This window comes from Strongylocentrotus purpuratus, unplaced genomic scaffold, assembly GCF_000002235.5.
Source record: "Strongylocentrotus purpuratus isolate Spur 01 unplaced genomic scaffold, Spur_5.0 spur5_scaffold_11, whole genome shotgun sequence".
In the NCBI taxonomy this organism is placed as follows: Eukaryota; Metazoa; Echinodermata; class Echinoidea; order Camarodonta; family Strongylocentrotidae; genus Strongylocentrotus; species Strongylocentrotus purpuratus.
The window spans coordinates 14,938,435-14,962,732 of NW_022145596.1; the positions used below are offsets into that span (position 1 = coordinate 14,938,435).

At 36.3% G+C, this 24,298-nt stretch overlaps 1 protein-coding gene across 2 annotated transcripts in view; it reads left to right on the forward strand.

Annotated features, from left to right (window-relative positions):
* Window positions 1-9,196: 9,196 nt before the first annotated feature.
* The window catches only part of LOC579910 (inverted formin-2), a 43,711-nt gene continuing 28,609 nt past the window's right edge, over window positions 9,197-24,298 (forward strand). For both annotated transcript variants that reach the window (XM_030980753.1, XM_030980754.1), the window contains exons 1-3: window positions 9,197-9,830; window positions 21,402-21,517; window positions 21,986-22,179. In XM_030980753.1, the coding sequence (XP_030836613.1) occupies window positions 9,410-9,830; window positions 21,402-21,517; window positions 21,986-22,179 (731 nt within the window). In that variant the 5' untranslated portion in view covers window positions 9,197-9,409. The remainder of the gene's footprint in view (window positions 9,831-21,401; window positions 21,518-21,985; window positions 22,180-24,298) is intronic.

Consider the following 24,298-nt stretch of genomic DNA (forward strand, 5'->3'; position numbering starts at 1 on the left):
TGTTCCTATCCATCAATTATTCAGTGTAACTACTTAGGAGCAACAATGTTGCACTTTATGATCCAAAGAGAGTGCATCGGAACTTAAGTCTTTGGAGACTATACACAGAGCAATGTAATAAATGTCTTTGTAAAAGATAGATACCCCATGTAAGATGAATGATAACAAGTAATTGGAAATATCATGGTTGTAATAGATCCTGACAAAACTGAAATTAAGAACATCAGACTAGTCAATGTTTTACCTCTTGAATTTGATATGAACATGATGGTATGTACAGTGAGACTGAGAGGCATCAGAGAATATGACTGCACCAAGCCATAAAAACTCCTCTGTGTTGTTGTCTAAAGTACAAACAGCTATGACAGCATAACGGCGAGATTTGGTTTTCATAAAGGATGACTTACTCCTCACAGGTTCTTTAAATGTTGAGTAATGTATTATCATATGGAAGAAGAATGCTTTGACATATCTTTTGATTTCTCTCAGATTCTATTAAGCTTTTGAATTCTTTTTTATGCCTCCGTTACGAAGTAGCCGGAGGCATTATGTTTTCGGGTTGTCCGTCCGTCCGTACGTCCGTACGTCCGTACGTCCCGTTCTCGTGATCGCGTTATCTGAAGAACCGATTGATGGATTCCTGCCAAACTTTAGTCATGTATGTATCTTGCAGAGCCGATGAACTGATTAGATTTTGGGGTCACGAGGTCAAAGGTCAAAGGTCACAGGGCTCATTATGTATGCAAAAACAGCTCGTGATCGCGTTATCTAAAGAACCGATAGATGGATTCCTGCCAAACTTTAGTCATGTATGTATCTTGCAGAGCCGATGAACTGATTAGATTTTGGGGTCACGAGGTCAAAGGTCAAAGGTCACAGGGCTCATTATGTATGCAAAAACAGCTCGTGATCGCGTTATCTCAAGAACCGATTAATGGATTCCTGCCAAACTTTGGTCATGTATGTATCTTGCAGAGCGGATGAACTGATTAGATCTTGGGGTCACGAGATGAAAGGTCAAAGGTCACAGGGCTCATTATGTATGCAAAAACAGCTTGTGATCGCGTTATCTCAAGAACCGATTGATGGATTCCTGCCAAACTTAGGTCATGTATGTTACTTGCAGAGCCGATGAACTGATTAGATTTTGGGGTCATGAGGTCAAGGTCAAAGGTCATGCGGCTCGTTATGTATGCAAAAATAGCTTGCGATCGCATTATCATTAGAACAGATTGATGGACTCCTGCCAAACTTAGATCATGTATGTATCTTGCAGAGCCAATGAACTGAGTAGATTCTTGGGTCATGAGGTCAAAGGTCAAAGGTCATGGGCTCATTATGTATGCAAAAATAGCTTGTGAACGCATTCTCATTAGAACTGACAGATGGATTACTATTTAACTCAGGACATCTTGCAGAGCCAATGAACTGAGTAGATTTTAGGGTCATGAGGTCAAAGATCAAAGGGTCATATATGTATATAATGGATTACAATTGAAATTGATTTGAAAAATTTCTTCTGTTTTGGTTTGTAAAATTGCTCCATGAAGGAGGCATCATTTTCGACTGCGCGCAGTCGAAGTTCCATCTAGTTTCCCCTTCATTTTGACATGGTATGAACTTTTCTTTTTTCATGAAGAATTATTTGGACTGTATTCAACTCTTTGTTTGCACAGTCTGAATTACATGCTCTCTGTAAATTTTGCAGACATTAGGCCCATTTACACAGCCCTAGAAAACATTTTGAAAAACCTTTTTTTTTTTTGGGGGGGGGGATATGGCCATTCACACCACTGGAAAAACCTATAAGAAACCATCTGTTTTTGATAATTCTGTATTTTAGTGAGTTGTGTGCATGCCCCACTTGTCGCTGCCCTCCATGTCGTGTTAGCATAGAACTGAGGAGAGTCATGTGACCCAAAACCAGAACAATTCACCAGTGTTTTGAGAGAAAGCATTTACACTGCAAAAACCTGTGAAATTTCTGCAGGTGTTTAAACAAAAAACACACTCCAGAGATGGGTTTTTGACATGTTTGCCGGTAGTTGCTAACACAGGAATATGAGAAAAATTGATCATTCTTGCTTGCAGTGTAAATGCAGCTATTGGAAAGAGATTTGAAGTGGATAAAGTGTTTTCAGACATGGGTTAGGCAGCTGCAATTGTGAACGATTAATTGTTAGGAAAACAAGATATTGCACTTGGTGGTTGCCCTGCAATTTTAATGCCCCACTGTACTACTTGTAGCTACTTGCTCCCTCTATATTACAATGCCTAATCGGTGACCATTGGTCCCCCATGATCCTCTTGAGCTGAGTTGATGAGATAGCCACCTATCCCTCCTAGCCAAACTAGTACAGATGTGCTTAAACCAAGAAATGAAAATGCTCTTCTTTTTTTTAATGAGAAAAAGGTGGAGCAGTAATGAGGAGCATGTAAATTGGAAGTAAGTGAAAAATAAACAGGGGTAGATACATGTATGGAAGAAGACATCATTTCTAGAAGAGCTGTAACAAATATGTGACCAGTTTTTCAAAGCATAATGTGGTTTATTAAACCTCAACTCCCAGCCTCAGGTCTGTTCTGCCCAATATTTGTATTGATCAAGAGTGACCCAATCCCGAAATCAATGTCCTTTGAATCTGCCAATGAAAGGGTTTACCAGGGTCTAGTGACGAACCCCCTATTGTCAGATGTTATCGTAGAGCAGAACTGGAAGAATACGTGAGAATATAGACGCTTTAGGACACAGTTTCGCTGTAAAGCCATCCACCTTGGTGCACAGTGGTACAATGTAAAACTGCCATTTAAGAGGGTCCCTTCTGTCCGGAATAGAGGGTTTATACTGTCAGGCTTGACACTGTAGATGTCGTTGGATAAGCACTAACGGAATAGGATTTATAGCAGTTTTTGGATATTTAATTATCAGGTAAGAGAATTGGAAAATTCTTTATTATTTACTGTATTTTACAGTCACTTGATTAGCTTTTTGTTGTTATTCACTGACCGGATCTTTTGAAAACTGTACATGACCATAGGAGTTACCCGACCTTGGTACTATCACTGTTTAGTTGTACAGGTTGTTTGTTTGATTCTTGAAATTCATATATCCTGTTCTGGTTGCAAATTTATTTATTTCAAGAGGCTGTTTTATTTGTTTGGAGCTGAGACCCCAGAGTGGCAATAAGTGAAGAACTCATGTCATCAGTTCATGAGCCAGAAGGGTGTTAACTCTGTGATGAATTATATGAGTTAATGCCCTCCTTGCTCCAAACATGGACTTACTATAGTAAGTCCATGCTCCAAAGATACAAATTACGATGTAGCACAGACTTAATGGACTTGTGGCTCTGACCAGAGACAGTTTCATCCTGTAACATTGGGGGATACATACATGTACATGTAGTAATATATGTCATGTGTTGTGTTGAATGTTGTTTTACCCATGCAGCCACTCCCTCCTCTATGTTTGTGTAGATTCTGCTGGACCTGTCCAAAGTTTGCTTACCTGTATTGAACCACTAACAAAGTCTTTTGATTGTAGACACAGTCTAAGGAGGCATTCAAGGATGTACTAAACACCTGAAGAAAAAAACAGTCTCAAAACTTAGATTTAACCCATATTGCCTGCAGGATCGCCAGGAAGATAATGTATTAAGCCTATGGGGTGAGAGAATTCTGGAATGATCACACACCGTTCATGTGTAGCAAATAACATATCCTTGTGCTTATAAAGGACATAATATATTACCCTAGCATTAGCTCCTTAGTCAAAAGATTAAAAGAGAAAAGAAACCAAATTAAAGAAAGAAAATATTTGATCTTCCCATCAATGTTAGTGACAATTAAATTCCCTATTGTCATTATATCAAATTTCTTTCAAAAATTTGCGAAGATTTTGAGGGTATACATATAACTAGACATTTGCTGGGCCGAATCAGGAGGGCTTTACTGAATTCAATGTACAGTCGTGTAGCGTCCTCCTGGGTCCCAGCAGAGGATATATCCTACACTCTGATACCACAATCGATCAGACCGCCAAACCGACTCCAAACCAACTGATCCTTGGCCATTCGTCATCGTGAAATTTATGTTCGTGGTGTGGTCGGTCTGGCGTCAGACTAGTTGGGTTCGTTCGTTCGTGTCTCCTTAGATCAAGATAGTTATGTAAAGTTCCTTAACTTAGAAGTAAATTAAATTAAATTAAGTTCTTCCATCGCTCGATTGCTGCAATGGCCGTTTCATTAACAAGGGACAGGTCTTCATCTGTGCAACCCGTTCCGCCGCACTGCAAGAGGTGGTCCATCGTCTGAGTCTCTCCGCAGTCGCAGAGAGTATCTCCTTCATGGGCATAGCCCCATCTTGCCATATTGACCTTACACCGTCCCATTCTCGTCCGCATTCGATTTAGGCATTGCCACTCCGGCCACTTCAGGTTAAGACCTTTGATGAGTACGGGCTTGACTGATGGTGGAGGATTCTGTTCAGGTGGTGGGACAGAATCGAGGAAGCTGTGTCGGGATATAAGTCGTTTGTGGGGTTGTAAGTATCCGTGTAGCATGTGTCTGTCATCTGTCGCCTGTTTCATCCGTTCCTTTAGGCAGGTGTTAGTGCGCCTTTGGTTAGGAGATCCAATGCCAGTTGGGTGTGACTGATGTATAAACTATTAAAATGTTTTAAAAAAACAGGTATTGAAGTGTTGAATTCATTGCTCAAGTTTCAAGGTTTCTTTACTCTCTTTCTGTGTTTGTTTCAAAATGTTGAATATTCATTTTCATGAACACTGTATATTTGTTTACAATTCATTGTGAGCTCACATAAAGCTATGAACTTGTGTATGAACTAATAAAGGTCATTGTGATACATATACAGATGACTATATGTTATATCATGTTATCTTATAGTGTGATAAAATTATTAAAAAAAACAAAAACATGTAGGCTGATATGCTGCAGAAATCTAAACAGAAACAAAAAACATCCTTGATCTGATCAGTAGACTGAATCTTTGCTATTTTCACAAGCAAACTTAAGCAACCACAAAAAGAAGAATAATGTTTTGGAATGTTTATCTATTCCATGACATTTTTTTTTCTGTCATGGGCAAGATCGAGTACCTGTTTGCTTCCCGGGGAGATAAAAACTTAAAGAGTGACATTTTGAATAAGTCTGTGTTATTTGTGTTTGTCCGTGTACATATGTGAACCTGCCACAGTTGAATTGACATTGTTGACTGAGACAGGATTTACTTTGATGTGTTTCCGGCTTAACATACACTCACGTGTCTGGTAAGTCAAGTGTGTATTGTAAATATTGGGCATACTTGCATGATCCTGTTGTTGTTAGTTTGTTTCTCACTCAACTAAGTGCAGAATTTCTCCATAATGGAAGTTTACTTCAATAAATTAAAAACTTGAGGCATTTATTAGTAATATTGCACATGCATGTTAAATTTTAAAAAAGTGATGATAAATGGACAAATTGTATATATTAATATCAAGATGCGATAAATGATATTGAATGCCTATGACACATTTGAACAATGAAGTGTAAATTGCATAGAAAATGACAAATACTTATGCATTTGTTATCATAATATATACTATTTAACTTTAAGTAGCTATCACATTTTCAGTTTGAATATAAGTAGCTATCACATTTTCAGTTTGAATATAAGTAGCTATCACATTTTCAGTTTGAATATAACATAATCATGTGTTAAATTAGCGAATGATTGATTCAAAGCAAAATATTATTTAAATTGGGGCATAAAGTTACATACATATTGTAGTTATATTAAAATCAGTTGTTGATGCATGGCTACTTTATTAAGCCCATTAAGTGTAAAAGCTAGAAAGCTTCATTTTGTTCTGTCACATACATCTATTGAGCATCTGCTAAGTGTTTGCCAGACATCATAAACATTTTTTTTTTAAACACTTACAAAAAATATTGTCTCCAAATTTGCACTACTATTCCATATCTTTATTCTTCTTCTGTTTTTTTTTAAATTTTAAATTAGAGACTGTCTTGATTATCATTTAAGGAATATAAAACATAACTATTTCTGATAAACATTAATATTGATTATGATAGAGATAGGTTTTGACAGTTATGACACTGAACCATAGTGACCCTCAAATACAGGACGGCACTTTATTATGTTGGATTTCCTGTCCAAACTACACAAGGTGTTTGTGAGGTTATGATATCTCAGTAGTTTTTGAAAGGAAATACTTGTGGGTTGTAATATTATGACATAATTGAGATTTGAACCGGATATTTCTTGGTCCTAACACTTGTTTAGAGGTGTTGACTCAGAATTGTCAAGATAGAGGAAAGATGAGTTATTCTATTATTTTGTGTAGGTGTTACACTGTACATGTGCTTGTGAATTTTATCATGATAGATGATGTTTGTCTTAAGTACTACCTCAGTTCCTTTAGGAAATAAAATAGACGTAAGGCAGGAAATAATTAAAGTTTTGTGATATAGTTTCAGAGAAAATAATGATGAGTTTGACTACAGTCTAGAGATGGGGAAATACGTAAGGGTTGTAATGTTATGACATAATTGAGATTTGAGCTGGATATTTCTTGGTCCTTATCACTTGTTTAGAGGTGTTGACTCAGAATTGTCAAGATGAATATTCTATGATTTTGTGGAAGTGTTACATGTGTCTTTCATCATAACAGATGATGTTTGTCTTAAGAAATACCTCAGTTGCTTTAGGAAATTAAGTAGACGTTAGGAAATAAAATGGAGAGTTTGATTACATCCAGTCTAGAGATGGGGAAATGCGTAAGAGACAATGATTCATGTTTTAAAAACTAGGATTATAGGCAGAATGTCATACAACAGTACAAAATACTGTTTGATGTTTCTTTACTTTTGTATATAACTGTGTTTCTGTATTTTTAATGCAAATGTGGAAATAAATTCAATCAACAACAAAAAATGAGCATTATAACTTCTTTCTCCAGTCAGATAATTAAAGCAAAAAAACACAAAAAAACCATGGCTTTGATCAGATCATGTTCTGCTTGATTGACAAGCGAGCAGGCATGAAGCTGCTTCAGTTGATTAATAGACCCCATTCAAAAATAAACACTCAACCGGATGACTACATGATATGTTTGTAGCCTAACTGTGAACAATTCACTTCAAGATGGCAATCACATTGTCTTTGACATTGACATTTGATATTTGCAGATATACTTGATTTGGCTAGTAAATGTTTGTATGCGACACCCTTTTGTGCTTGTTTTCCGTCATCAACCATGAGTTGAAGGTGAACATAACATTTTATTTTAAAGGTGAAAATGGTTTAGGGAATATAAAAGCATCCATGAAACTAGGATGCTTGATTTCTGATTGTTAATTTTGATTTGGATTAATCTTACATTACCTCACATCATGTTTCATGTTAGAGACAAAAGGGCCTAAATTAGACTGTCAACTTGAAATCAATACACATTGCCATATTCCCATCATTTTAGAGTTGAAAGTCAAAAGGGAGTTATAACTTGATGAATTGATTTCTGATTGCCAACTTTGATCCATCACATATTGCCTTATATATATCATTTTTCAACTGAGAGCCAGAAGGAAATAAAATGCAATTATTTAATCGTTTTGGGTTGTCATCCTTTTTGGTCGTCAACAGACAAGATCTAGGATATATGGTTCATTAACTAAATGATATAGATGGAATGGTATTTATCTTTAAAAATGAGTATTTATGGGGATTCAAATATGAAGCAGTGGGGGGGAGTAACGAAGCTAATCTGTCATTAAAATCCCTTACTTCCAGCAAAACAGCAACATTAATTTAGCCTTCATGTACACCTATGCTATGGTTGAAAGGTGAATCATCGTTATAAATAATCTCAACTTTGTGTGTAATCGAATAATCTCTAATTATAAACATGATTGTCTGTATGTGTATCCCTGGATGTATTTACACTTGGCCAATCAGCAGGGAAAATGTTGCTGGGAAACTATATAATTTGATCTGAAAGTAACTGACAAATTTACAAGAACATTGAAGCTAAATCGGAGACTCCCTGGATCACACAACTAAAAAAGACAAGAAATTGATACTTCTATCAATTTTTCTTTACTTCTATGTTCTGTAAACAAGAAATGTACATTTGTAATTCATGGAATAACAGAATTTTCATGGCAAAAGAACTTTTGCAAATTGCAAAAAATCAGTGTGAAATCAGTTGTCGTTGTTTATTTTGTGGCATGAAACTTTTGTCAATCTGAACCACTCACAAAATTCAAGAATATTTCCCCGGAATATTTCATGCTTGTGAAAGTTTACAGTTTTAATTAGGTCAACTTAGTAGGCCTACTGGGTTTTATGTACATGTACACAAAAAATGCTTCTACCAAAATATTTAGTGAAAGTTACATCACTGTTTGTACTGTAAATGTAAAAATCGTAGTAGTTATTATGCTGCCTTATTGTAGAGCGCTTAGAGACTTTTGATAAAGTAAGTGTTAGGTGCTATATAAGCAAGGATAATAATCAGGTGGGCTGTATAATAATAATTATTATTATTATAGCCTCAAACTATCATAGCCATTCAAAGTGTAATTTAAAGATCATTTAGACCAAGGCTCTTCTGCAATTTATCTGATAAGTAGCCTCCAAACTCATTAGCTTGTAGTCTCTTCAATCCTCTTTAAACTGCTTGTCAAAAAATATCACTTGTTCTCAGTCTTGTCATGGTCACAGGTGTCCAATCAATCTCAGAGAGAGAGAGAGAGAGAAAGAAAGAAAGAAAGAAAGAAATAAAGAGAGAGAGAGAGAGAGAGAGAGAGAGAGAGAGAGTGGATAATGTATTCAAATGAAGAAAATAAGTTGCTGGATTTAAAAATATATAGTTTATTGTAACTTTTCTTGAAGCTGGATTTGATTCATTATAACTAGGTTTACAAAATATTGATTTGCATTGACTCTTACTTTTTCATTGTTTCATATTTGTTAAAATAAAGAACATGTACAACAATGTTAATTGGCCCAGCATCTACGGACATGCCGCAAGCACCTTTGTTTTATAACTTTAGTCACTTTGTTTCTAATCTATGCAAATTTTGGCATATCCTTAAAGTTACTTTGTGTATGAATCAGAATAAGCAGGCAAATTCAATTTTGTTGTCATCTTTTTTTTGTCTCATTGCAGATCAACTCAGTAAACCTTTGGATGTTCTAGAAGGCCAGTATTAGATGACAGCTTGCGAAGCAACCAAAATCGTCAAGAAAATTACATCAATGAATCAAGGAACATAATCAAGTTGGAAATATTCAGATGGGAACAAGTTTCAGAAATAACAGTTTTCAATGGAAGTGCATGGAAATTTGTGTTGATGAAAAAGAGCGCACTTGAGGGAGTACGATCATGTTGAAGAAGTGGTCGGGTATTGCGAGGAAGAGCCTCGGGAAGATCCAGACAGCGAAGAGCTCTGGGTCCGAGGATGGGGGCGGAAGCAGCGGAGGAGAGGACGGTCCTGGAGCCTCTCTGGAGAACAGCGAACCGGAGCTGTGCATCCAGCTCATGAGGATCCCCTCCATCAACAACTACTCTGGACTGAAGAAGCGGATCAAGGCCAGCTCCACGGAATGGCTGGAGGGGTTCCTGGAGCTGGACGGTCTTGGAGTGCTCCTGGATGTGGTAGAGCGGCTCTCGGACCGCGGGATGAGCTTCACGGACGCCTACCTCCAGGTGGAGATCGTCGGGTGCATCAAGGCCGTCATGAACTCCAAGACAGGCATGGATTTCCTGATCGAGAGTGTGGATTTCACCAGGAAACTAGCCAGAGGTAAGAAGCTGTGACGTTTTTTGGTTCAGTCAGATTTTTATCATGAATTTCCATCTGGCTACAAAGCTTGATACCATGGCGACTTTACATAAATGAATAACCATTTACCCATACTTTTCTGTAGATGTTTAAGATGGGGAAGAAAAAAAAAAATCATATTTCATAGCGGCTCTGTCCCAGACTCCCCAGACCATTGTCCCCCAGCAACGCAGAGCCATTGTATGAATATGAATGTTTTGGGATCTAAATTTCAGATAAACAGTGCTTATTATACAACCTGTCCTTTTGATGTTGGTGCCAAATACATCATTTACGGAATGATTGTTTAGTTATGACTTACGAGACAAACATGCATACAATTGTCACACTATCAATCATAAACAAAACTCATAAAACTCAGGAATAATGTTCCTGGGAAAGTTTTGTCCCATGACTCAACACTCTGGTCACATGAACTTTGTTTGATGTGATCTGGGGGGTGTTTCACAAAGATCCTTAGTCAAACTTAACTCTAAGTTGAACTTAAACATTATGGAGAGCCATTTGTAGCCTTAAAATAAAGTATATCCAAAAGCAAAAATTGAAGTATTTTAGACTTTTCATAAATTCCACATCAGGAACATGAAATCTCCTTGATAATAGAAAATATGAATGATTTGAATCTACATTTTATGCCTTTTAAAATAACTTTTACAAAACATTTTCAAAGATGCTAACGTATGGCTTTCCATAATTGTCAAGTCCAACTTAGGATCTTTGTTGAAGGCCCCCCCTCCCCCCTCCCCAGATGTTCATGTAATTCATGCTTCAACTGGCTTTAACCCAGGCCATGTTTGGCATGGTATCTGGTGAGGCTCCTTGGGGTAACATAATTTATGCAACTGTTGTATTCCTTGCATTATGATTATTTTTAATCATTGAACTTGATAAAGCTGCTATGACAGACATTTTTCTTTCCCTGTAAAAGAGGAGTTCAAGACAAATTCATATTTTATGAGGCTCCTCATCTTTTACATTTTATTCCAATCCCGCATTCCGATCTGTTCAGATGGAACAACAAAATGTGCTTGAGTTGAAGGAGATTATTTTGATGTTGAATGTGCCCTTTCCCAAGCCTACAAACTAATGTTTATTTTATGCCTACCTAAGCAGTAACATAAGGAGGGGGTGATACTATTTTGTCAATCACATTTAATGTAAATGCATCTGTGGTAAAGCCGGGTTGAACAACATGCCAAAGGAAGATAGGGGAGGAGAAATGATACTATTCCATTTCTGCTTCCAGCGCTAGATCTCTTGATCAATGCACCTGTCTGTCTTCATTTGTTGTCAGTTTGGTACCACTCACATCCATGCACCACCACCACCACCATCATCATCACACTAGAAAATAAAGTTACAGATTTCACTTTTCAGAGGAGGGCCTTTCAAAGAAGAAGGCCTTCTTCACAATAGGAATGCGATAGTTTCTTTGCACATAGGAATTATATTGTTATTCATTAATTATGATCCAGAATATACTTATAGAAACTATGTTTTAGTAAATGCTGTAATGAAGCAAACTTCATGTTTCTATTGAGTTAATACTTTCCAGAGCAATGAATATTCTAATTCAAATGACATACAAGCACACCAGACATTCTAAGAAAGAAGAAGGGGGAAAAATGTGGTTGTATACATGTATTAGACTGTTGAGAAGGTAACAACGTTTTCGCGAAGTTAAATTTTCGCAAAGATTTTTTGTATATGAACAGGGCCTGTGAGTGCTCACCTGGGCTTAGGTGTATACCTGACAATCCATTTTGCTCTCTACATTGAAACCTGAGTAGTTGGAGCACTGGGAATATTACAGTCAATTCCCATATACCTGAGAAGGCTTGCGCATTCCAAACTGAACTGATACATCGATGTTTATAATGGATATATTCCTCAAAAGCTAGGTACTCTGAATAGCATCTGACATAATTAAAGATGTGCTTTATACTGCCTGTCTGTCATTGACTATTCAATGGATTCTAAAGACTGAGGCCAAACTAAGGTCTTCTACTATGCGCATACACAATATCACTGTGTTTACGTTGCATTTTGATAAATTGTTCCCCCTAAAAAAACTGTACAATAGCCTTTATAAGATGCTGCAGTATGTCCTTGTAAGAAGTCTTTATATTTCACCAAATGAATATAAAATTTACTTTATTTTTTTGAATATTGCCTTCACAAAATGTCCTCAGAAGGTAAGTTTATGTGGAATGAACCTAAATGATTTGAATGACACTGGTAGACATTCTGTAACATACTGTTCAAATAGTTTTCAGTTGCAAATGTTTGCTTCTAACTTGTAATTGAAAAGAATTACAGAAGAAGAACAGATATAAGTACAAATTTTGTTTGCAAAAGATGTTCTGAATGCAAGCATTCTACTTTTCTTTCGGGATGACCTTATTTTTCTTTGCTATTCTCGCTGCAATCCCTTCAAGAGTAGATGAGAAAATGTGCATGCATTGGTTGCCTCTATCATCTCTTTTATCTGTCTAATGCTAATTTCTCTGCCCTTGTCTAAAAGTGGTCTATATATGAATGATAACAGTCGGGAGCAAACTTACATTTATCTTTCCAAATTGCTTCATCTCTTCTAAATGGAGGCTTACAATTCATTTGCATTTACAGACTGGCTAGTGGCTATACCCTTTTTTTACTTTCACTAATGACTAAGTTTTTTTAAATCTCAGAATTGAACTGAAGGGCTTCCTATTCACACTTTCAACTTTCAAGTCACTTCTGCTGTGTTATGGTGTTCTCTAACTATTTTCCCTCTTTTTTTTTGGGGGGGGGGGGATGGGGGGATTTGGTGTTGACTGGGCTAGGATGCAAAATCCAAAATCAATCTGTAGTATCAATAGTGAATTGAATCAAAATAAATGAAGGGAAAAAATAACTGTTGATTGAATGTGTTTTCTAAATAAGTAGGGGAAAAAGTAATTACTGCATTTTTGCGGAGTGGGTTTCCCAAACTCACTTGGGAGGGAAAAAATGTCAACCTGACACTTCGTTGATTAGATAGCTTATATAGATCTATAAAAGTATTAAAATCATGATAATGTGATATGAGTGATCATTACAAGCCCAATAGTACATGTACAGATTAATATATTTCAATGCTTTCTGAGCACATTACTTCAAATTTGCTTGTATTTATTATTTAAATTTTTATAAAATAATAAGTTTCAAACACTTGGTCCATTAGCACAAATTTTTACTCTAGCTAAAAAAAGTACAGAGCGTACTCAGGTGATTATTTTATACTTGTTTTCAGACCTTTCCAAAGCCACCTTTCCAAAGCCACCTACCAGTAATTTACTCTTTCTCACTTCAGAGCAGATCATTTGTCTTCTTTGTATACGTCTGTTCTTCAATATTATATTATCCATGAAGGCTGTTTTTCTCTTCATATTTGCTCAGCTTACTGTGACAATGAAATTTTGCATGGTACGATATATGTCAAATTTAAAAATGCAAATATCGTCGCTGTTTTCACGAAGTGACGGTAGTGAAAAAAATTTGCATTCACTTTGCGTTACGATTTTCCTCACTACCGTCACTTCGTGAAAACAAGGACGATATATCTTGATATTTATATGTATGGTAACCCTCAATATTTATTATGTAATCTGTATTTTTGAATAACTTGTGGAGGTAGAGAATGCTTGCATGTTTTGATTTCTTATGACACATAAGAACCATTTAACCCCGTGTGGAGTACTCTCCACCCAGGTGTTAAGACCCCCCCCAACAAAAAAAAAGAAAGGGAAATAAGAGAAGAAGAGGGCTGAATTTAAAAAAAATAAAAATTGTTAAGCGTTTTGGAGAATTTCTTTCATACATAGGGTGATACCTGGTAACTTCCTTTTTTACCCAGATTTGCCACTGAGTGCAATTTATGCCTTGTTTTTCAATGTGTATACTCATAAAGTGATCCATCATTTTAGTTCTAAAAACAATTTTTACAGTTGTTTTGCTTCCTTTCACATAGGAAAAAGCTCCCTAAAGGTCACACTCATCATTATGATTTCCTTGATAAATTGCGGAATGAAAAACAATTTTCAATTCACCAAGCTCTCTTCAGCTGAGTTCAGCTTTGAGCTTTTATCTCATTAGCCACTGTATTTGTTGTGATGATGCTACTTCGACACTAAAATGTGATACTTCCTTACTGATTTAACCTAATTGCCTTTTAAGATGGAGCTAAATATTTTATTTTGATTTAGGATGGTATGTTCATAGTTAAATGAAAGTCAGACTCCTTAAAGCCTGTCTGTACTAGTTTCGCCATAGGGGAACAGACCTCCCTTCAAGGTCACTGACAGATGTTTATCTCATCAAATCAGCTCTCAATTAAAATTAGAAAAAGAGGATCATGGGGGACCAACAGGCACCGCTTAGGCATTTTTTGCTATATAGAGGGAGCAAGAAGCTATAAGTAGTGCGGTGGGGCTTTAAGGTGTGAATTGAGGAAGGTGCATGGTTCAGATGTGGGCAAATCATTTGAAAAAAATGAGATGAAATAGTGAAGGTAAAAGAAGAAAAGTATAACTATAGGAACAATTGCAAAGGACATACATGTATCTGCAGACTGAAAGACTGGTTTTAAGCAAAAGATATATACAAGCTTTCATCCCTTTGGGTGACTATCCTAAATCAGCGGCTAAATCATGAATTGAGGCCTATAAATAAGGGGTTATAGACTCTCAGTTGTGTAGGTTTGGCAATCTTCAGTTCAGGTTTAAAGACTTTCCCTACTTTTCTGTGTTCTCTTGACAACATTATTAAAATTAAAGTATGTACATAATTAGATATTTATTCTAAAATAAGTGAGAGTGGCCAGTGAGAGATAAGCGCATGTGTCGTGCACGTGTGCGTATAATATACATCTTTCTGTGTACAGTGCTTGTAACTTTAGAAGACTGGGCCAAATTTATGATGATTTTGATGACTCCAGAACCTTGCATTACACACCATTACTTACATGCTATATGATCAACTTTTCTGATCCATTCCACACCTTTTCTTTCACAATGCAATTGCATTACCAGAACTCAAGTTTATCTTTAAGCTTAAAGATAAAGACCAGTTATGGTCATGCGATTGCATTGTGAAAGAAACGTTGTGGAATCGATCAGAAAAGGTTGATCATCTAGCATTTACATGTAAGTATTGGTCTGTACTGCAAGTTTCTGGAATCATCAAAATGATAAGAAATTTGGCCCAGTCTTCTAAAGTTACAAGCACTGTACACAGAAAGATGTATATTATACGGACACGTGCACGACACATGCGCTTATCTCTCACTGGCCAATAGATAAACTAATTTACCAAATATATCAATTAGTAGGTGGTTTCCTGGCAAAATTTTATCATCATGTATTAGTCAAAACATATTCTTTCACATGATTGGTAATAAGAGCTTCCATTTCATTTTTTGAAATTGGGGCTTTTCCAATACTGGTCTTTACCTTTTAATAACCTTGTGATGTAAGGTGACACAATTGTGTTGTAACAGGGAGCGGCTATAAGGTGAAACAAGGCTGCTCATGTCTGCACCACTATTAAAACTTGTGACCTGTATAATTAGCAAAATGACAGTACATAATGCCCCATGGGACCTCTTTTAGATTGAATATGAGTGGGTGGTATTTAATCTGCATGTGAACTATGTGCATGCTCCGACACACTTGGTCTCCTTCCATTAATTGTGATAAAAATAATAGTAACTGCGCACGGACAGGCAAATAGCAAACTCTTTCCAAGCCATCAGTGGCAGATCCAGGGGGGGGGGGGGGCACAGGGGGCACGCGCCCCCCCTCCCCTGGCCTAAAAAATATGTTAAAATCAGCCCTAAATTTGCCCAAAATATACTGAAAAACAGGGGCGTGCCCCCCCCCCCCCCCCCCCGGCCCAATTAAAAAAAAAAAATGTTTAAATTTTATTTAAAAAAAAAAAATTAAAAAAATGGCTGACCTAAAAAGGTGACCTTACCCCCCCCCCCCCCACTAAAAAAAATATTTATATAATGTTCTCTTTCCCACACGGTGCCCCCCCTTTACCTTTAAGCCAAACAAATATTTGACTAAATGAAGTATTTGATTAAATACAACAATAATAATAATAATAATTAATAATAAGGCTAAAAGCCATTACATCATGCCATCGTGCCATATCTTGTAAATTTTTGTAAGGAATAATGTACGTGTATCAATAGGCAGGAATAAATATCATCTTTCAGCATATACCTACACTTATTCTTTGGGGTGAGGCTTCCTTTAAACCTTCTGGCCCCAACCAGACAGTTTAATGAAAGATGTGACCATTCATGCACTCAAGCTTCTGTGCTCATTCTTGCCTGAATGACTAGCAAAGAGTTCACAGATTAAATGGAAAGGGAGTGAGACTCATTGTAGTTAATGGTATTCACATCAGTCATTCTGGAATTTCCATTGTATTCAGCTCAAAAGAAATGCGGTTTAATAGTGGATCTGTTAAAGGATTTATTTGCCTTCCTACATGTATGCAAGAGACTGCGCTCACTTTCCTGTTATGTATGTTTTGTACTACAATTGTCAACTCGTGCACTATTATTCAGTTGCAAAAAAGACATGTGTGTTTACAAATATGAAGTATATTTATGCTGTGATCACATCTTTGTTCAGTAAATTTTGGATATTAACCATTGAAATTGAGGAGTGGCTGAATGATAGCTAACTAGATGAAGAATAGGGTTTAGTTTACGTCTGACATATTTACTCTGAATGTTTGTTCTTTTATCTATTCAAAGTAAGAAATAATGCCAGATATCTGTAAATGATAGAAAAGATCATTTAAAATGTTGGCTTTGTATTATATGAAGTCATGAAAGTGAAGAAACTGTAAGAAACCTTGGAGAGATTGGAAGATTTTGTAACTGTCTCTGGTTGATCAATGGAACATACCGGGACCCATTTCACAAAGCCTTTTTTTCAATGACAAATGACTAAAATCAGTGACAAATCTGCTGATAACCAATCAGAAGCTAGGATTTCTCTAGCTTATATCAAAAACTGTTATTTGTCACTGATGACAAGTTTTGTGAAACGGGTCCCTTGACTGCTACAGTTGACTTTTGTCACAAGTAAAATGCACATGACTTGTATAACATATTTCATACACTGTGCCACTGTGGCAGTCTATGTTTTTATTCATTGCAAATAAAGAGTGAAAAAACTGAACCCTACTTTCATTCAAACTACAAGATCTGACTATCAGGTATGATGAAGTGAATACACTTGAGTGGATATGAAAATGTACTGCTCATGTAAGAAATCGAACACAGATTCTTACTTGAATTATGATACCTTTTTCCTCTGCAAACCGGAAAGTGACACAATTTATAGTCACATTTTAATTTGTAGAGAGCTTTTCTACATGGATGACACGTACCGGTATTAAGATGTGTGATGACAATAATGGTAGAACTTTTTCAATTATCAAAATACACCTACATAACACTCGATATCTAACAAACAGACATTCTTGCATTTGAACTAGGGCAACCATTTCCATTACAAAATTGATAACATACCCAGTACTCGTGTCAGAGAATCGAGGTGAAGAAGAATGAGGGAACACAGGAAATTTTATCAATTCAAAATTGCTTAGTTGCATGGTATTTAATGTTTTGTTCATATTTAGAAGAATATTTAACTCTAGTAAATTAAAAAATTGATAGGATAGGAAATTATCTTTTTAACCAATTAAATGTATGACAAAGTTATCAGTTTGGCACTACCTTCAATATGGTAAAGCCAGTCTATCATCCCTAACGTAAAAGTGGGCGTGTTTGTGAGGGGAGGGGGGGGGGGGGGAGTAATTTGTAATGATTTAAGGCTACAAATAGTGAAAAGTTCAACTGCTTTCACAAGATTGACTTTAAACAGTATTTACTGTGGTGATTCATAATGTTGACATTGTGAAGAAATTTGTCTTTTGGTTTTAAAACCAGGTCTGTGTAGGATTGAATGAATATGGTGAAATATATTGGGCTTGGCAATATTCATCCCAGTTCTTGGGTACAATAACAACATATACTAATACACCATTGCAAATTCCATTCTGTAATTCGATGTGTGATTATAGCTTATCACAACCCTATAAAGTTGTTTAAAGACCTTATGTAACAGGCCATTTAGTCCCAGTAATTATGATATTTGTTCTTGCATGATTGTAAACCCTAACCCTGGACTTTTCACAGTCAATGATAGTCATTGTGATAACGAAACCCACAGGAATGTTTGAGGCATTGATAAGTTTCTGTACTTCCTTTGCGGTTTGCATTCATTCAAAGAAAAATGTGTACATATTTACTGATTGGTTTCAGCATGAAGGTTGGTAAATAAAAGACAAAATGTATGTATGAATGAATACCTGAAGTTTTGCCTAGTATTGCTGATCACTGTGGCATCATGGAAATTTGATTTGTAAATTATGAATTAGCAAGGATTTTGTAAGGCCAAATGGAATTCCAGACAGTAGAGGAAATGAGATTATAATGGAAAATGTTTGTTTCACATTCTTCCCTAAATGTGCACATAATTGTATACCTGTATTTCATTAATTTATTTGCCTATTTTGTTGGCATGATGATGTCTAGTAATAATAATAATAATAATAATAATACTCAGTTTTTATATAGCGCTTATTAGAATCACTAAGCGCTTCCAAACTTGGAGATTATTACCCCGGCTTTAGCTGTGCTGCCATTGCGGCGCTCTAGCATTTCAAAGAATTAATTCCTGCCTGGTACCCATTTACATCACCTGGGTGTGGCAAATGTAGATCAATGTCTTGCCAAGAGTAATGTCTGTCTGGCACTCAGGAGATCAGTATATTTGTTTGCAGCTAAAAGTACATTTATTTATACTTGAACATAGATTTAACACCCTCCTGGCTCTGAAAAGATGACACGTGCCTTGAAAACTGATTATTTGAATAAACATATCTTAGTGTCATAAAGCATTGTAGATATAATATTAATATGGGACCTTGACATGTTTGTATTGAAAGTGGGATTTCTATTGACGTGGAAGATTTGCCCATTGTTGAAAGTCACTCGATTAGCTTCCAAAGAACAGAGATGAACACCCGGCACAGGAAGTTACTGCTTCATTGGTGATACTGTATGAAAACAAAGGTTATTCCATTGCATTCTGTAATGCCTCAGTCACACCTTCGCGTATTGCTGCATATTAATGGCAAGCCATTTTAACATATATTCCTATTTGTTGATAAAGAAATTAAATTCTTGATATCAAGAGTTACCATTGCTTTACAACAGAAAATCATTTCTTGATATCAAGAAATAGGAATAAATGTTCAAACGGCTTGCCATAAATACTCAGCAATACGCAAGCCAAGTACGCAAAGGTGTGACTGAGGTGTTAAAGCAGGCAGAATAAGGATAATAGTGTACATGATGGCAAAGTAGATACACTAGATACAATAATAAAGATGGTATTTGGAACATTTACATTTCTGAAGACATTTCAATTTTGTCAGTTAAATAAAAGAAGTGTCAAGCATGGAATGCGAGCATTAGTGAATCATGCAGTCATTATGAGATACATTTAAAATAAATCTATCCCCATAGCTCTTATTGGCATGCAATCATCATTTGAAAGAAGTTAATTTCACACTCAATCAATAATCTCACCATCATTCATATCTGACAGTCCATGTTATGGTGTAATCAATGCCAAATCTGCTGGTATTAAAATCCTTCAAATGTTTGCATTGGCAAGATCAGATTAGCATTATAGCAAACAATCTTATCTGCCTTGAAATCGTTATTGCCCATTTACTCATTTCAAATACCATTTTGAAAAATCATCATTTTTTTTTTTACTGCCATTTTACACTACTAGAAAAACTTATAAAGAAACGTTGGTGTTCACTCATACCAAAACTACTGACGAAACATCCGAATGTTAGAAAAATTGGTGATTTTTGTTTGCAGTGTAAATGCAGCTCATGAGAACTTGTTGAAAGAGAAGCTTGTGAAGGGAGGTCAGGCGATTATCTCCCAAAAGAGGAGATGATGGAATCAATTAGTGGATAGAGCAATCATCTAGGCCTACTTGGTATCTCTGTATTGGTTATTGTTCCAACTGGCAAGAGTCTGAATTTGCAAAAAATTTGCATCTGTAATTATGCATTTATTGTTTTCTTAATTCCAATAATGAGACATGGTTATAGCTTGTATGGGATAATTTGCATGTTGACACCCATCACACTGCAGTCCGGAGGAGATGGCATAAACCTACATGGATATTTTGAATTCTCTCTAACTTTGAAAGAACCCCATCAGAAAGTGATTTCTAGATGGTGGAGAAATGTACCATACCATTATACCTAAAAAACTTTAAAGAAATCAAAGATAACTCTCTTTGTTAACTGCTTACATTAGTTTCCCTAAAATCTCAAAATTTTGATATCCTCTGGGGCTTTGACTACAGCAATGTTTTATGAAAAGGTATAAGTTGTATAATGGTCTCTCATACCTAGTATTTCCAATCTAGTGTTAACCTTTACATATGATTTTTGTCTAATTATTCCGCATTACACTTTTTTAATTTTGAGTTTTAAGCTGCAATTAAAAAATGTGGAAGTACAAGTAGCATTGTATCATCTGTCTATAGTCAGTAGGGCATTGACTCTGTGTAATATTTCAGAAGAGAATGTCCCTCTTGCTCTCCACAGATTATATACCATTCAAGATGTGCAAACTACAAAGTACATTTGCTAAGGCATCAACAAGATGTAGTATGCATAAATGCATAATAGTGTTCTGATGAAACCGCATTGTAGTAAACAATTTACTCTTGCATAAGCTGTCATGGCATTTGGTAAGATAAGTGAATATTAAAATGGAACCTAAAGATTTTAATTGAAATCACAGCTCTGCTAGCTACCTCCCAACTCGTGCAGAATGAGGCATTAAAACACTCTGGATGAGATGCGATCTTCTGTAGATGTAAACTTATTCCAGATTGTTCTGAAATCATGGGATGAATTATGCAAATAGTATCAATCTTTTATCTTATGCATGGAAGAGGCATTCATGTTTTACTATAATGATTTGCATTCAAAATCATAATTCAAGCATCGTTATTATCATCTCCTTCATCGATTTGACCATCACTATCCATCATTTGTTATATTACAGTTCACATCATCATCTGTTCAGCATTATTATCTTCTTCATCATTTTCATCATCCACCACCACATCACCAGCACCACCATCATCATTACCATCATCATCATTGTCGTCATCATCCATCACCACACCACCACCACCACCACCACCACCACCACCACCACCACCACCATTATTATCATTATTATCACCACCATCATTGTCAAAATCATCATTTCCATCATTTTCATTCCCCATCAGCTCATGATAAAGAAAAGGCTAGATACTTATTTATCCCAGCAACTTTCTTGACAATATTTTACACTCCCTTTCTTTCCCTTCCCTTCAGCACTTGACACCAAGAACGTTCTTGTAAAGAAGCAGGTCTTTGAACTCCTATCTGCACTCTGCGTTTATACTCACGATGGATATGAACTTGCTGTGGATGCATTGGAAGATTACAAGGTAACATTGACTTTTTAAAGAAAATGCTCACAACTTAGATCTTTGGGTATGTTTGTAGAACTTAAGATGAGTATTTATGCACTTGTTCTTTCATTTTATCCCCCTCCCCCTCTCCCTCTCTCTCTCTCCCTCTCTTCCAAATAAATCACTGGAAGGAGACTCAGTAAAGCGAAAAACATATCACAAAAAAGGGAAAAATTCCTCCCCCCCCCCAAAAAAAAAAGTGTGGCATCTCCCCATGTTTGACTCATAAGAATTGAGTATTAACACATTTTGCCAGATTTCAGTCATTACTTGCCCCAATATTCAGCTGTAATATACACCCCAATTTTCATAATCATTTTAGATGGGGTATCAATGATTTTGTAAACAAGTTTACAAATACAATGGCAAGGATACAGTAATATGAGATACATCACTGTTCCAACTTTTACAAACTTTATTTGTGCATCATTTCCGTTGGTATAGATGCAGAAGAACCAGCGCTACCGGTTCAGCCTCATCATCAATGAACTCAAGACGGCGGAGATCTTACCTTACAAGTCGACCCTTCTTGGTTTCATCAACGCCCTGCTGATAGCCACGGCCGACTTTGACGCTCGGATTCACATGAGAAACGAGTTCATCGGACTCCAGCTGCTAGACATCCTCACTGAACTCAGGTGGGTATCTGCTAAGATCACTCAAATAACCAGTGATGACCTCCTCTCTAGGATATTATTTGATTTTCCATTCTATTTTTTCAGGAAGAAGAGGGTATATATGGTCATTCTATGCTCACCTATGTGATCGGGGGGATGTTTCACAAAGATTCAAAGTCGAACTTAACTCTAAGTTGGACTTGAAAATTATGGAGAGCCATTTGTAGCCTTAAACTAAAATATATTCAAAAGCAAAAAATCAATTATTCTCGATTTTTTATAAATTCCACATCAAGAACTTGAAATCACCAATAATAATAGAAAAAAATAAATGATTTGATTCAACATTTTAGGCCTTTTAAAATAACTTTTACAAAATAATTTCATCATGCTAACAGCTTTCCTTAATTGTTAAGTCCAACTTAGAGATATGGTAAGTTCAAGTTAGGATCTTTGTGAATCACCCCCCTGATATCCCTTTGAGCTCCCATAGTTCCTGTGCCGGTAATACTTGAACAATGGTCATAAAATGAACTATCAAGAGTGCAGTTGTGACGTAGGATGCCCTGTTTCAGTGTAAAATTCCCTGCAAAATATTTTCCATAGGAATGAACTTCAGAATTAGAGTACCGGTACCAGTTTTCTGCTTCACCCCCAACAACTTCTCTTCATTTTTAGAGCATCACTTTGTGTTTATCTCAATAGAAATATTGGATGTTATTGTCTCCATCATGGTGGTTCCATTTTACTTACTGCTGAACACCAGAAATATGTGCATGCATGAATGTTATGAATGCTTCAGATCATTGGCAAACATTCAATGTTACAGCATGTGAAAAATAGCTTGAATCACAACATTTGCAAACTTAATGCTTTTTCTTGCCATGAAAATAGCGATCATTAACCTTGTTGGAAAATTTTAGTTTTATATCAATTATCACATTACTTGACTAACAGTCTAATACAGTATATTTCTGTATTCAAGATGGTGAGAAAATCCACCTGTATGGCATTTACATAAATGCAGTTGTGTAGGATGCTGACTTAATTCCCTTATTTTCCACAAATAGAAACTTAAGTCATGTTTTGGATTAGGGATAGGTTCTATGAAACAATGAACATGATTTGGGTTCAATTTTACCGATTCAGCTTAAGGGAGGCAAGGAAAGGATTATAGCCAAAGGTTGTATAACAGTCAATAGTTTTCCACTAGGATATACAGAGAGAGGGTGGGAAGAGAGAGAATGAAGGGAAGAGAAAAAGAAAGAGATACAGAGAGAGACAGCGAAGAGGAGTGAGGGATTGAAGTGAAAGAGAGGTGGGGAGAGGGAGGGGGAGGGTATGGATAGAGGAGAGGTTGGGGGAGGGAAGGGACAGAGAGGGGCAGAGAGGGACACAGAGAGGCAGAGAGGGACACAGAGAGAGACACTCACACACACACAGACAGACAGTCAGAGAGAGATAAAGAGAGAGAGAGAGAGAGGGAAGAGGGAAAGACATTCAGAATTCAATATTCATTGTCATGATAATAATAATAATGATAATAATAATAATAATAATAGCCCAATAGTCCACTCCAAATTTTATTAAACCGAAACGGAAATTCCTTTTGCCCAATTGATCGCGAGCCCGGCAGCCACTGAGCAGTGCCAGATCGACGTTGCTCTATCCCTTATTGTTGAACGCCAAACAAGGTAGCAACAACTCCCATCTTTTAACGTCTGATTGTAGAAAAGGAAATCCTCTCACAGAATATTGTAACTGTTGCCAAGAGGTCATGACATATCATGCTGTTTGTGCTTCCTCATGGTAGATCATGTGAGGACAATAATGTGAATGTAACATCTAATACATCTTCTGTATAAATTATATTGTACACCTAACTAGAAATTAACATTTTTAAAGAGGCAGTATACAAGCTTCAGAGATATTTGTTCAAATCAATAAGTTTTCTCTGTGATAATCCTAGAACTTAATTTTGTCCAGTTCTTTTTCTTCCTTCTATATCTTCTTCTCATCCTTATGTTTAAGTGAGGATAATGCCAAACATCTTTTCCTCATTTTTTTTCATCCCTCAAACACCCATCTTCATTATCTTCTCCTTATCCACCCATCTCTTCATTTTAGTTGCACACTTCTG